Consider the following 15,906-nt stretch of genomic DNA (forward strand, 5'->3'; position numbering starts at 1 on the left):
AAAAAAAAAAAAAAAAAAAATCTCTACTTGCATGCCCATTGCCAGCACAAGTTCAAGATGTCCAAATTGGACTTGTTTTCTTTTTTTTTAAATCGCCTTTTCTTAAGCACAAACAAAGAAAACCAGAAACAAAACCTATTATGGCAAAAAAAAATAAAATTGTTAGGGTCAAAACCACTTTGCCGGCTGGGCGCGGTGGCTCACGCCTGTAATCCCAGCACTTTGGAAGGCTGAGGTGGGCAGATCACTTGAGGTCAGGAGTTTGAGACCAGCCTGGTCAACATGGTGAAACCTTGTCTCTACCAAAAAAAGAAAAAAAATACAAATATTCGCCAGGCATGGTGGCACATGCTTGTAATCCCAGCTACTTGGGAGGCTGAGGTGGGAGGATTGCTTGAACCCGAGAGTCAGAGGCTGCAGTGAGCTGAGATCACACCACTGCACTTCAGCCTGGGCCACAGAGTGAGACTCCATCTCAAGACAAACAAAAACCCCACCACTTTGTAGTGGGCAAAAGAAAACAAAAGGAACACCTTTTCTAACACAAGTTACCACTCTAAACCCTAGACACCTCTTCCTCCTCTCTCGTTCAGTTAGTCTCCATATCGTTTATTGCCTTTTCCTTACCTCTTTATTCGTTCTTGTCCCATTGTCTTAGCACTGGCTTATTTTAACTACCTATCTGTCTTGCCTTTGTTATCTGAATAGTGTCCTTTTTGACCGTTTTTCCTCCAGGCTAGCTCCTTTCCAAATTGCTACACAGTTGATTTTCTAAAATAAAAAATGGAATTATTTCTTTTCTTTTCAGCCTAAAAGCCTCTCGATAACACTTATGCAAAAGTTCAAAGCCCTTAGCTCAGCACAGGAAGCCTTTTATTACTTATCTCTAAGACTCACATCTTTCTGCTGCTTCTTATGCACATTCTACCCTAAACAAAACAGAAATCTTGTGCCATGGCTTTTAGGCTTCTCAATTTTTTAAAAATGCACGTGCATACTTCTGCCTGAAGTGTATGTACCAGTTCTCTTTCACCAAACCTGGTTAATTTCTGCTCATTCTTCTTTAAAGATTCAGCAAATGTCACTGCCTCTGAGAAGACTTCACTGCCCTGCTTCTAAATCATTCTGTTCTGATTCAGAACCCCTTCTATCTTTACATATGACTTTGTATACTCTTGGGGTACACCGATTGTGCTGTGTGGGAATTTGCATGCCTTCCCTCTCCCATCAGCCTCTAGGCTGTAAAGCCTCGGTCCTGTCTGTATTCTTGTATCTTGCTTGGCTGTGATCCACAGGAGGCACTCGTGAATGTCGAGTGTATAAATTGTGCTGGAGTGTAGGAGAGTCAGACATTCCCGCTTGCATATTGACTCCAGCTTGGACTAGGAGAGCTGAAGTTTCCTCTAAGGGTCTGTCTGTCATTTTGAGAGAGGGTTGTTTTGTTTTGATTACTTTTGTCTTAATAGCTGTGCTTTATCAGTGCGGTTATCTGATTTAGGTTTCTGTGCTGATCCCTCTCTTGGAGAATGGAGATCTCTTGATTCCTGGCCGAGGTGACTGTCTGAAAGTGGCATCTGGATTTCAGTTTTTTGCAACCAGGAGGTATGTACTAGTAACCTTTCTGTTTTCACTCTGGAGCCACTTACTCATAAGCCTGCATGCTGAGCCAGAAGTCCTGTAATAGAGTTCTCTGGGTCTACTTCGAGCAAGGTTAGTTGGAAGTGGTAACAGGTCTAACCTTCCCATTCCTGATTATTTTTAATGAAGATAATTTGCAAACTAAGAGGTTCCCCCCCCACTTAAAAATAAGTAACCATTTTAAAACACTTCACCTTATTTCATGTTTTAAAAAATAATCAGAGGTGAGGTTATTGTCAGATAGACCAGGTTTTGAGTCATGACACTGGTACTTAGTACCTACGTATACCTTGTCTGGTTATGATGGGGTTAATAATACCTTCTTCAAATGGTGGCTGTAAAGAATAAGTGAAATGACTCCTACTAAAGACCTGTCACAATAAATGCCCAGTTAATGGCTGGCCATGATGGTGATAATGATAGGTAGATTTCAGGCAATTGAAAAATTAATTGGCTATAAGCATGAACAAAGGCAAGAAAACTGAACATGCTTAGTATATATTCCTGCCTACATTTTAAAATTACCTTAAGGCAGTAGTTTATTTCTTACTGCTAGTCTATACCTGCACAGCTTCTTCAATGTCTTTAAATGCCCATGAGTGAAACTAACATCATTCTATAGTTAATTGATTATATTAGTGTTTACCTCAGTTAAACATTCACTTCTATATGGAGTGTTTAGCTAACCCGATATTACTCAAGGAATACCTTCCTAGACCCAATTACTCTTTTTTTTTTTTCTTGAAATGGGGTCTCACTGTGTTGCCCAAGCTGTTCTTGAACTTCTGTGCTCAAGCAGTGTTCCCAGCACAGCCTCCCAAGTAGTTGAAACTACAGGCACATGCCTGTGTGCCCAGCTGACCCTGTTACTTTTTTTTTTTGAGATGGAGTCTTGTTTTGTTGCCCAGGCTGGAGTGCAGTGGTGTGATCTTGGCTCACTGCAACCTCTGCCTCTTGGATTCAAGCAATTCTCCTACCTCAACCTCCCAAGTAGTTGGGATTACAGGCACCTGCCACCACACCTGGCTAATTTTTGTATTTTTAGTAGAGACGGGGTTTCACCATGTTGACCATGCTGGTCTCGATCTCCTGACTTCATGATCTGTTGCCTTGGCCTCCCAGAGTGCTGGGATTACAGGCATGAGCCACCGTGCCCGGCCCAATCCTGTTACTTTTGTTTTATACATTTATTTCATTTTTAGAGACAGTGTTTTGCTTTGTACCCAGGCTGGAATGCAGTGGCTTAATCAAATCTTACTGTAACCACAAACTCCTGGGCTCAAGTGATCCTCCTGCCTCAGCCTCTTGAGTAGCTAGGACTACAGGTGTGCACCACCATGCCTGGCTAAAAACTTTTTTTTTTTTTTAAGAGATGGGATCTCGCTGCATTGCCCAGGCTGGTGTTGAACTCCTGGACTCAAGCAGTCCTTCCACTGTGGCCTCCTAAGTGTTGTTATGACAGGCATGAGCCACTGTATCTGGCACTGTTAGTTTTGAGAGACCTTGATTTTTAATTTTATTTAATTAATTTTTTTTGAGACCGAGTCTCACTCTGTCGCCCAGGCTGTAGTGTAGTGGCATGATTTGGCTCACTGCAACCTCTACCTCCTGGGTTCAAGCGATTCTTGTGCCTCAGTCTCCCAGGTAGCTGGGACTACAGGCGCACGCCACGATGCCTCATTGTTGTGTTTCTAGTAGAGACAGGGTTTTTGCCATGTCGCCCAGGCTGGTCTCAAACTTCTGGCCTCAAGCAATCCATCTGCCTCAGCCTCTGAAAGTGCTGAGATTACAGGTGTGAGCCACCACGCCCGTCTTATTTTATGTTTTGTTTTGTTTTTTTTTTTTTAGAGATGAGGCCTTAATTTGTTGCCCAGGCTGGTCTCGAACTCCTGGGCTCAAGCGATCTTCCTGCTTTGACCTCCCAAAGTTCTGGAACTGCTGACATGAGCCACTGAGCTTGGCTGACCTTAATTTTATTTATAGAGACAGTGAAGTTCTTCCCTGGTAGATTCAAACACTTCCCAGAAAGACCTGGGACATCGTGGAAAGATGTTAGACAAACTTTTGATCTGATAAACTTGAATTCAATTTTCAGTTCTGCCATTTTCAGTTACAGTTGAGTGTATAAGGGCCATTCTTTCCTTCTCTTCCATTTATGTCAGAAGAAAGGAATGGCATCTTCCTCTCAGGAGAGTTATGAGAACTAAGTGGCTTATGCATAAGCATGTACCTTCCCCAGAGTGTATGTGTAATGTATATTCCTTCTCTACTTTTTTCTCTTCTGGAAATTTTTAATGGTTTTAAGTACTGTAGCTTCTGGTAACAAGCAGTGAACTTAATGTTAATGCTATGAGCCTTAGATTATGCTTTCTCTTTCCTGAAGGTATTTATGTCTTAAGGAAGAGGAACCTATCATTGAAATAAAAACATTTACTTTGTAGAATTATTTGCAGTGATTTGAAAATTTTGATTAACGCACTATCACTGCTTCTTAGGAGAAGAGCCAAACATGGGTTAACTATCAGCCTTTCATTTGTCATCTGCCCTGTAAGCCCAACAGTGTAGCATCTGGAAACAGAAGGGATTGTGAATATTTTTCCTATGTGAGACAGTGTACAGCAAGTAATATCCAAAGGTGCAATTCAGGATTAACATTTGGAATTTTGTGTGACTGTGTTTTTTATTTTGAAACATAGACTCTTGAGCTGTGGAGGAAATTGGTATCGACCGCTAAACAGTCATGCTACTTTGCTAGACAAATATTGGACCAAAATTCACCTGGATAACCTGGATAAGCGAGAACTGAATGAGGTATGTGGGTCTTAGAAAGTATCAATGCTGGCCGGGCACGGTGGCTCCCGCCTGTAATCCCAGCACTTTGGGAGGCCGAGGTGGGCAGATCACAAGGTCAGGAGGTAGAGATCATCCTGGCTAACACGGTGAAGCCCCGTCTGTACTAAAAATACAAAAAATAAGCCGGGTGTGGTTCGGGCGCCTGTAGTCCCAGCTACTGGGGAGGCTGAGGCAGGAGAATGGTGTGAACCCGGGAGTCAGAGCTTGCAGTGAGCCGAGATAGCGCCACTGCATGCCAGCCTGGGCTACAGAGTGAGACTCGGTCTCAAAAAAAAAAAAAAAAAATCAATGCTTTTCTTTTTTACGTGAAAAGTTCCAAACTTGCATGAAACAGGAAATAGTATGATAAACCACCTTAGAAGATGTCCGTGGTTTTCTTTTTTACATGAAAAGTTCCAAACTTGCATGAAATAGGAAACAGTGTAATAAACCACCAGAACACTCATCAACCTGAATTTTACAGTCTGTGTGCTAGTATTTTACTATATTTGCTTCATCTATTATTTTTTCTGTACTAATATATTTGAAAGCAAACTCCCAGCATACATCTCTAAAAATTTAATGGCATTTTTATATATAACCACAATAACATTATGCACAATAAAATGAACAGTAATTCCTCAGTATCATTGCATTCTTTTTTTTTCTTCTTCTTCTTTTTTTTTGAGACGGAGTCTCGCTCTGTCGCCCGGGCTGGAGTGCAGTGGCCAGATCTCAGCTCACTGCAAGCTCCGCCTCCCGGGTTTATGCCATTCTCCTGCCTCAGCCTCCCAAGTAGCTGGGACTACAGGCGCCAGCCACCTCGCCCGGCTAGCTTTTGTATTTTTTAGTAGAGACGGGGTTTCACCGTGTTAGCCAGGATGGTCTCGAACTCCTGACCTCATGATCCTCCCGTCTTGGCCTCCCAAAGTGCTGGGATTACAGGCTTGAGCCACCGCGCCCGGCCTGCATTCTTAAATTATATTCAGATTTTCCTAGTTGTCTCCACAGGATCATTTTACTAAGTTGATTTGACGTCATATCTTTCACACTTAACTTAATGGACATTTTGATCTAGGAATTAAAGAGAATTGAGGTAAATCACTTTACAGGTTTTCTACATTGATTCCGTTTCTAGTATTGTAGTTATCCTAGATCAGTAAGAAGTATACTACACTTGACTGTGCTCACGCCCCACTTCCCTTGTATGTCTCACTTGGAAGATTTCCCTTCCCCAGTGCTTTATCTAGGAGAGTGGCAGACAAAGCATTGTCAGTGGTCATGCAGACATGGAAGAGATACTTTTCCCTTTCTTGATGTAGGTAAATATGTGTTACCAAACAAACTTCTTCTTCTTCTTCTTCTTCTTTTTTTTTTTTTTTTTTTTTTTTTTTTTTTTTAGACTGAGTTTCGCTCTTGTTGCCGAGGCTGGAGTGCAATGGCATGACTTTGGCTCACTGCAACCTCTGCCTCTTGGGTTCAGGCAATTCTCATGCCTCAGCCTCCCAAGTAGCTGGGATTACAGGTGCCCACCACACCCTTGGCTATTTTCTTTTGTATTTTTAGTAGCGGTTGCAGCAAGCCAAGATCATGCCACAGAGCACTGTTCTGGGAGACAGAGAAAGACTCTGTCTCAAACCAAAAAAAAAAAAAAAAAAAGAAAATGTAGGAAAATATTTGAAGTTTGTGGCCAGGCACAGTGGCTCACACCTATAATGCCAACACTTTAGGAGGCTGAGTGCAGGCAGGTCATCTGAGGTCAGGTGTTTGAGACCAGCCTGGCCAACATGATGAAACCCCACCTCCCAGATTCAAGTGATTCTCCTGCCTCAGCCTCCCAAGTAGCTGGGGCTACAGGTGTGTGCCGCTACTGGGGGAACCGCCCCCAATATTTCAACATAGGTTCTTTCTATTTTCCATAAGGGTCGGCCAACTCAGCAATAAAGAGAAAGAGTACAAAGAGAGGAATTTTACAGCTGGGCCCCCAGGGGTGGCATCATATATCTGTAGGACCATGATGCCCACCTGAGCCTTAAACCAGCAAGTTTTTTATTAAGGGTTTCAAAAGGGTAGAGGGTGTAAGAACAGGGAGTAGGTACAAAGATCACATGCATCAAAGGGCAAAAAGCAGAACTACTAATAAGGGTCCAACAAAGATCACAAAGCAAAAGGCAAAAGCAGAACTACTGATAAGGGTCTGTGTTCAGCAGTGCACGTGTTGTCTTGATAAACATCTTAACAGAAAACAGGGTTCAAGAGCAGAGAACCAGTCTGACCACAAATTTACCAGGGAGGAGTTTTTTCCCCACCCTAGTAAGCCTGAGGATACTGCAGGAGACCAGGGTATATCTCAAACCTTATCTCAACTGCATAGGACAGACACTCCCAGAGCTGTTTATAGACCTCCCCCAAGGAATGCATTCCTTTCCCAGGGTATTAGTATTAATATTCCTTGCTAGGAAAAGAATTTAGTGATATCTTCCCTACTTGCACGTCCGTTTATAGGCTCTCTGCAAGGAGAAACATACGGTTGTCTGTCCTTGTTCCCTAAAAATCACTGTTATTCTGTTCTTTTTCAAGGTGCACTGATTTCGTATTGTTCGAACACACGTTTTACAATCAATTTGTACAGTTAACACAATTATCACAGTGGTCCTGAGGTGATGTACATCCTCAGCTTACGAAGATAACAGGATTAACAGATTAAAGATAGGCATAAGAAATTATAAAAGTATTATTTGGGAACTGATAAATGCCCATGAAATCTTCACAATTTATGTTCTTCTGCTGTGGCTTCAGCCAGTCCCTCCATTCAGGGTCCCTGACTTCCTGCAACATGCTGCCACGCCCAGCTAATTTTTGTATTTTTAGTAGAGACAGGGTTTCACCATGTTGGCCGGGATGGTCTCGGTCTCTTGACCTCGTGATCCACTGACCTCGGCCTCCTGAAGTGCTAGGATTACAGGCATGAGCCCCTACACCCAGCTTAACTGATTTTATATCTTACTATTTTTTTGAGAGAAGGTCTTACTCTGTCACCCAGGCTAGAGTGCAGTGGTGCACTGCAGTGGTGCTCAGCTCACTGCAGCCTCAACCTCTCAGGCTTAGGTGATCTTCCCACCTCAGCCTGCCAAGTAGATGGGACTGACTACAGGTGTGTGCCACCCCACCCAGCAAATTTTTTGTAGAGACGGGTTTTCACCATGTTGCCCAGGCTTATCTCAACTCTTGGACTCAGGCAATCTGCCCACATCAGCCTCCCAAAGTGCTGGGATTACAGGTGTGATCCACTGTACCCTGCTCCTTTTACATGCTTTTCATTGAGAAATTACATAATGAACCTTACCAGAGCTGTGTTTGAAATTAAATAGTAATTTAAGAATTCTTTAATGAATAAATTCCTTGGAGTTGGTTGCATATATTTTGGTTACTTGGAGAACCTTTTAACATGACTTCTACCCCTGAAACTGTGTTATAGATGGTGAGATTGCCAGATAATTGAGTTCTGGGTAGGAAGAAAATCATGATGTTTGAGTGAGGTAGATGGGTGGGAGCGGGAGTGGGTAAAGGGAAGTTCTTATTTTTGGTGAAGTTGACACATTTCATTCATTCATTCATTCATTCATTCATTCATTCGTTCATTCATTTGAGATGGAATCTCGCTCTGTCGCACGGGCTGGAGTGCAGTGGCGTGTTCTTGGCTCACTGCAAGCTCAGCCTCCCGGGTTCACGCCATTCTCCTGCCTCAGCCTCCCGAGTAGCTGGGTGCCTGCCACCACGCCCGGCTAATTTTTTGTGTTTTTTTGTATTTTCAGTAGAGATGGGGTTTCACCATGTTAGCCAGGATGGTCTAGATCTCCTGGCTTCGTGATCTGCCCGTCTTGGCCTCCCAAAGTGCTGAGATTACAAGCGTGAGCTACCGTGCCCGGCCTATTTTTATTTTTTATTTATTTACTTTTTCTGAGACAGGGTCTTGCTCTGTCACCTAGGCATGATCACTGCTCACTGCAGCTTTGACCTCCCAGTCTCAGATGATCCTCCCTACTCAGCCTCCTGAATACCTGGGACTACAGGCACACGCTACCAAGCCCAGCTAATATTTGTATTTTTTGTAGAGACGAAGTTTCACCATGTTGCCCAGGTTGATCTCAAACTCCTGAATTCAAGCAATCCCTCTGCCTTGGCTTCTCAAAGTGTTGGGATTACAGGTGTGAGCTACCGTCCCCAGTGAACAAATTTCATAGAGAAATCCATTTTTTGGCTGACTAGTTTCGGCAGTAGTTTGTGTGCTTTTAAAAATTACCATACTGGTTGCTAAATTTTCTTTTTTTTTTTTTCTCCTCTGTCAGGTTCTTCAGAGCAGATATCCTAGTCTATTGGCAGTGGTTGATCACCTGCTTGACATTTATATCCAACTTACTGGAGAGAAACATCATTCTTGGAGTGATAGTTCTGTTGGATGTGAACAGGCACCTGAAGAAGTTTCAGAAGCCAGAAGAGAAAACAAAAGACCAACCCTTGAGGGAAGAGAATTATCTTTAAGGTACTGGACTAAACAATTTTTTCTTTTCTTTCTTTTTTTTTTGGGAGACCAGAGTCCCCCACTCTGTCACCCAGGCTAGAGTGCAGTGGCGCAGTCTCGGCTCGCTCCAGCCTCTGCCTCCTAGGTTCAAAGTTCTTACCAGCTAGAAGGAAATGGTCAGGTTTTGAAATTATAGGTTGCTTCATGGTGTCAGATCCCTTTTTCAGATTTGTAATTAACGACTGGGAAGGCTTGATTAGGGTAATGTTTTTAACTTTAAAAAATAACTTTTAAAGACAAACTTGTGAATGGCTCCTAACATAATTCTTTCACCAAATGCCCTTTTCTGACACTTGGAGTCTTAAGTAAGTCTTGGATTTTGCTATCTATGACTTCTGTGCCGTTCTCTGTTCTCAGTGGTTGACTTTCCCTTTGAGAAGTGAGAATTAGAAATGGGCATCTCCTCAGGCTGAGCACGGTGGCTCACACCTGTAATCCCAGCACTTTGGGAGGCCGAGGCAGGCAGATCACGAGATCAGGAATTCGAGACCATCCTGGCCAACAGGGTGAAACCTCGTCTCTACTAAAAAAAAAAAAAATAACAAAAATTAGCTGGGAGCGGTGGCAGATGCCTGTAATCCCAGCTACTCGGGAGGCTGAGGCAGAGAATTGCTCGAACCTGGGCAGAGGTTGCGGTGAGCTGAGATTGCACCACTGCACTCCAGCCTGGGCAACAGAGTAAGACTCTGTCTCAAAACAAAAACAAAAACAAAAAAAAACTCCTCATTCTGATCTGATTTGGTTGCTCCCCTCCTTTCCTGCTACCTTGTCTGGCATGGAAGGCAGAGTAATGATTTTATAGGTCACTTCCTGGAATGGGTGAAGATTGGGAACTCTTTGTTTTGCTTTTAAATTTTACACACAAATACAAAGAGGGGAAGGATTGGGAACCCTTAATTACTGGTTGCTCAAATACCTTTTATCTAAGCACTGTCAGAAGAAAGAAGAGAGTTGTCAGATAAGCCCAGACTTACGTGGGTCAATAAATTCTGATGCCCCTGATGTCTTTGGCCTGTGGTCTTTTCGTTTTTTCTTTTCTTTTTTTTAAAGGGATCTGCTGAATTGGTGTAATAGGATTGCCCATAGCTTTGACAGTTCATCTTTATCAGCATCATTGAATATTTTTCAAGAGGTAAGACATAGTTTTCCAGTCTTTGTTCTTTTGGTTCTGTAAGGCTGTTGACTTCCATTGTTATTTTCTGTCTTTTGATTGTCATCAGACTTTTTTCTTTTTTCCAAGTATGGTTTGTTATTTTATTTTTTATTTTTTATTTTTTGAGACGAAGTCTCGCTCTTGTCCCCCAGGCTGGAGTGCAGTGGCGCGATCTCGGCTCACTGCAACCTCCGCCTCCTGAGTTCCAGCGATTCTCCTGCCTCAGCCTCCCGAGTAGCTGAGATTACAGGCACCTGCCACCACGCCTGACTGATTTTTGTATTTTTAGCAGAGATGGGGTTTCACCATGTTGGCCAGGCTGGTCTTGAGCTCCTGACCTCAAGTGATCCACTGGCCTTGGCCTCCCAGAGTGCTGGGATTACAGGTGTGAGCCACTGTGCCTGGCCTGGTTTGTTATTCTTAGCTAGTTAAAACTCAGCTAAAGTGGCATTAAAACTAATTGAATGTAATACATGTTTTGTGGTTTTTGAAACAAATTATTATTAATTTCAAAAGAAGTATAGTTTGATATAGAGTAAAACAGATAGTGAAATTAAAGTAAAATGAAAGAAACTCCCGGGTAATAATAAAGCAATATTTGTTCCTATATGTAATTTCTTAGTCTGTTTGATAAATTTGTATCTGTCCAATCCCTCTACTTTTTTCTCAGTAGGGCTGCTTGATGTTGCTTGACTGAACCTCTTTGTAAGACACCATAAATCCAGGATGGGTTTCTAATGAGGGTGGTGGACTCTTCTGTCTAATGCATCTGGGGTCCATTGTTAGTATCTCTGATGGGAGCATGTATGTGCACAGGACTTAACCATTCTAGTGGATATTATTACAGAAGACCAAATCATAGTGGTAAGGTGGAATAAGAACGAAAGGAGTTGGATGTTCTTTTAGAAGTAACTCTTTTAAACTGTTATATATACGGTAACCAGAATAATTGTTCTCTTCTACTCTAAAATATATTTCTACTGAATTTGAGACCAGCCTTTTCAAATCAGTAGTGTATGTTCTTTTGAGAACTGGCAAATTGTTTTTGTCCAGCTCTTTTCCCTGCTTATTCCATCCAGACCAAATACCTTTATCAAATACCAGCTCTACTATAATTTATGTTACAGTTAATTTAACAACTCCACCTGTATTTTCATGTTAGACCTAAGTTGTGATTTCTCTAAGGACATTGAGAACTTTTTATTTCCTCAAAAATATTTACAGTCAAATTTGTTCAGAGGAAGATTGCTTTTGGGGACTACTGTTAGCCCTCGTTTCTGTGAGCTCTGCATCTGTGGAGTCAACCAAACTTGGATCTAAAATATTCCATTCCTGTCCCTAAGGTGGACAGTAAAAAGTAAATAAAGAAATAAATAAATAAAATATTTCAGGAAAGAAATGATTGTATTGAACATGTACAGACTTTTTTCCCTTGGGATTATTCCCTGGACAATACAGTGTAATAACTATATAGCATTTGCATTGTATCAGGTATTTTAAATAATCTAGAGATTTAAATAAAATAAAGAGGGTGTGAATAGGTTATATGCAGATTCTACGCCTTTAAAATTTTTTTTTCTTTTGCTTATTTTTCTACATACCGACACGGGCCCTATGCCTTTTTTTTGTTTGTTTTTTGAGACGGAGCCTCGCTCTGTCGCCTAGGCTGGAGTGCAGTGGTGACATCTCAGCTCAGTACAAGCTCTGCCTCCTTGGCGGAGTTTGGGTTCCCGCCATTCTCCTACCTCAGCCTTCCCAGTAGTTGGGACTACAGGTGCCCACCACCACGCCTGGCTGATTTTTTTTGTATTTTTAGTAGGGATGGGGTTTCACCGTGTTAGCCAGGATGATGTCGATCTCCTGACCTCGTGATCCGCCCACCTCGACCTCCCAAAGTGCTGGGATTACAGGCGTGAGCTGCCGCACCCGGTCACCTTATGCCATTTTATATAAGCGATTTTGGTTTCTGTGAGAGGTCCTGGAACCAGTCCCCGAGGAATACGTAGGGACAACTGTATTATAATAGTAAATCCTGTGTTTTTAATATTGATGTTCATAACTTTAGATTTCTGGGTATAAGTTTTCCTGCTTATTACTAAATGTTAGGGTTGCCATTATTTGGGTCTTTTGGCGTCTTGTAAACTGACTTTACTTAAAATTACGGCTTTAAAATATATTTTAATTCTGAAAGGACTAGATTCTTCTTGTTAAAAAACAATAGAAAAGATGATGGAAGAAACTTAACTACTAACTCTACCACTGAGACAAAAGCCATTTGCAGTATTTGGGGCCTATTTTCTCTTTTTTATCAGTTGAGGCAATGCTGTATATTAAGTGTTGTATTCTGAGTATTTCAACTGTCAGAACAAAAATATAAAATACTTTTAAAAAGAAAGAAAACAAAATAGATCAGATTGTAACTGCTCAACGGGTTCACCTTGCCTGCTGCCTAGACAGAAAATTTATCATGACGGGAATTGCAATAGAGTAATTCACGCAGAGCCCACTGTATGGGAGACCAGTTTTATTATTACTAGGCTAGTTTTATTATTACTAGGCTAGGCTAGCCGTATAGGAAATGGAGTCGTTACTGAAATCAATCTCCCAGATAACTCAGAAGCTAGGGTTTTTATGGATAATTTGGTGGGCAGGATACTAGGGAATGGGTGCTGCTGATTGGTTGGGGATGAACTCATAGGGATGTGGAAAATGGTCTTGTATATTGAGTCTGCTTCTGGGTGGGGTGACTGAGTCAGGTGGGGTTAGTTGCCAGAATGCAAAAATCTGAAAATCACCTCAAAAGGCCAATTTTAGTTTTTGTGATGGGGGAAGCCACAAATCTTGTGACCTCTGGCCACATGACTCCTGAGCAGTAAGGGATTATAGAAACTATACCTACATTGTAGCAGAATTAAGGTCCCTCCCATAATCCTAATCCTAATCTTGTGGTCTTTCATTGCGAGTATTTGGTCCCTGAGCAAAGAGGGGGTTAGTTTTAGGGAGGGACTATTATCATGCTTGCTTCCAAGTTAAACTATAAACTAAATTCCTACCATGGTTAGCTTGTCCTATGCCTAGGAATGAGTGAAGATGGCCAGCCTGTGAGGCTTAGAAGTAAGATGGAGTCAGCCATGTTAGATTGCTGTAATAATCTTTGCAAAGGTAGTTTCAATTCCACACTCGTGGTGTCCTTTACCTTATTTTATCTCTCATATTTTCTGTAAATAGAAAATACAGAAAATGCTTGATGAATTCAAGTTTAACATTTTTGGGGTACAATCCATTTTTGGTGGTATTTTACGTTTCATTACGTCAGACAACATAACTGGTTGGCTCACTGGTAGTTGCTAAGATTGAGTACTAGGTTAAAATAATGACCTATGAGGTGTTGCACACCTAATGTTTCTCTTACGCTTAGAAAGCAGTCTTTTGATGTTACCTCAGCACTATATGAGTCAGTTCTCCTTGAAACACATACCCAGTGGTCAACACTAATTGCTCTTCTTTGCCCGAAGCTAGGATTTGCAAAGTGGGGTGTTGGGTGCTTTTTTTAATTTTGCGAGTATTTCAGTAGTCAATTATTTATATTTGTTGATGTCCTATCTTTCCATTATGGTCAGGTCCTGAGTCCTGGATTGGTTCCTTATTTGCACTGCCTTCATTTTTAGAGAAATATTCCTGCTGGATTTTGTGTTTCTCCCTCTTGTGGCCAGGAAAAGGATGCTCTATGATTAACATATTATTTTAAAAATCAGTCAGCATTTACCTTGGTTATTTTAATAGGCTCTAGACTGTTTCACAGCAATGCTTTCTGAGCATATGAGCAAACTGAAAATGGCGGAAGTTATTGGAAGCAAATTGAACATTTCTAGAAAAAAGGTATGTGTGCTGTTTTTTTACTTTCCTGTTGAAAGGAGGCTAGGATTTTTTGCTTGCTTGCTTGCTGGTCTCTAGTCCTTAGTTGGAACAGCGTTTGCAGTGGTGCTTCTTTTGTAAAAGTTGACGCTTTTATTGTGGCCTCTTGTGGGCATACAACTCCCAAATGGCATGAGTGCAATGGCACGACCTTGGCTCACCGCAGCCTCCACCTCCCGGGTTCAAGCGATTCTCCTGCCTCAGCCTCCCAAGTAGCTGGGATTACAGGCATGCGCCACCACACCCAACTAATTTTGTATTTTTAGTAGAGATGGGGTTTCTCCATGATGGTCAGGCTGGTCTGGAACTCATGACCTCAGGTGATCCAACCAGCCTCTGCCTTCTGAAGTGCTGGGATTACAGGCGTAAGCCACTGTGCCCGGCCATGTTCCACATTCTTAAAGGGAGCTTCCTCATGTCTTGTATCTTCTGCAATGTTTTTTTTTTTTTTTTTTTTTTTTTTGAGACAGAGTCTCACACTGTCCCCCAGGCTGGAGTGCAGTGGTGCAATCTCGGCTCACTGCAAGCTCCACCTCCTGGGATCACACCATTCTCCTGCCACCGTGCCCGGCTAATTTTTTTTGTAGTTTTAGTAGAGACGGGGTTTCACCGTGGTCTCGATCTCCTGACCTTGTGATCCACCCACCTCGGCCTCCCAAAGCACTGGGATTACAGGCGTGAGCCACCGTGCCTGGCCCTTCTGCAGTGTTTTAGTGAGCATTTATTTTATTTTGTAGCTAATAGACTCAGGACTGTAACTATGTTTTAGTAATACCTTTGTCTATAACTTAATGCTGCACAAAGTTTTTCCATCTTTTTTATTATTTTCCCTTATTAGAAAAGTTGGCAAGAGACCGAGTGTGGTGGCTCACACCTGTAATCCCAGGACTTTGGTAGGCGGAGGCGGGTGGATCACCTGAGTTTGGGAGTTTGAGACCAGCCTGGCCAACATTGTGAAACCCTGTATCTACTAAAAAAATACAATGAATTATCTGGGTGTGGTGGCACATGCCTGTATTCCCAGCTACTCGGGAGGCTGAAGCGGGAGAATCGCTTGAACCCCGGAGGCAGAGGTTGCAGTGAGCCGAGATTGTGCCACTGCACTCCAACCTGGGCGACAGATCCAGACTCCTTCTCCAATGAAAACCAACCAACCAACCAAACAAAAATTGTTGAAGAGTAGTACCAGTGAATACCTGGATACTCACTACTTAGTTTCATTGTTGACATTGTTAATATTTTGCCATTCTTGTTTTATGTCATACGTATTTTGGGAGGAGAGATCCTTTCAGCAGTGGCATTGGTGTCTGGAAAAAATGTCTGGGCTCATCTTGAAGCAGATGTCTGACATTCTCACATGAATGGTGACTGTAAAAGATCTTATGTCAGGAATTTTACAATAGTAGAGATTTTTATAAGGCTTCTGAAATAGTTGGGGTGGTTTTGGCTGGAGGTCATAAAAAGTCCTACTGAAAGGGACTTAAATGATACATATATTAATCGTAAGGAAGAAGAATGAAAACACCATGAATATTCATTCCACCAATATTCATCTTCTTTTGTTTTGGGAGGGCTCACTTTTCCAAGAGCACTTTGCTTTTACTCCTGCCCCAAACCTGAACAAAATCTGTATTCTTTGGAGAAGAGAAGAATGGCTGTTGGGTAGACATCCAGGAGCATCTGCCATAGCTCTTTTTGCTTTGGCTGTAGTCAGATGTACCATGATTTCCTACATTATGTTAGAAATTTTTTTTTTTTTTTTTTTTTTTTTTTTTTTTTTTTTTTT

The 15,906-nt window shown here is 41.9% G+C and overlaps 1 protein-coding gene across 1 annotated transcript in view; it reads left to right on the top strand.

Moving 5' to 3' along the window:
• Nucleotides 1-15,906, top strand: part of MDN1 (midasin AAA ATPase 1) — a 196,929-nt gene that overhangs the window by 34,419 nt on the left and 146,604 nt on the right. The window contains 5 exon segments of the mRNA XM_017876823.1: nt 1,499-1,602; nt 4,335-4,449; nt 8,820-9,013; nt 10,103-10,184; nt 13,989-14,084. Of these exon segments, the coding sequence (XP_017732312.1) occupies nt 1,499-1,602; nt 4,335-4,449; nt 8,820-9,013; nt 10,103-10,184; nt 13,989-14,084 (591 nt within the window).

Source organism: Rhinopithecus bieti, unplaced genomic scaffold (assembly GCF_001698545.2).
Source record: "Rhinopithecus bieti isolate Rb0 unplaced genomic scaffold, ASM169854v2 scaffold_10354, whole genome shotgun sequence".
NCBI classification, from domain to species: Eukaryota; Metazoa; Chordata; class Mammalia; order Primates; family Cercopithecidae; genus Rhinopithecus; species Rhinopithecus bieti.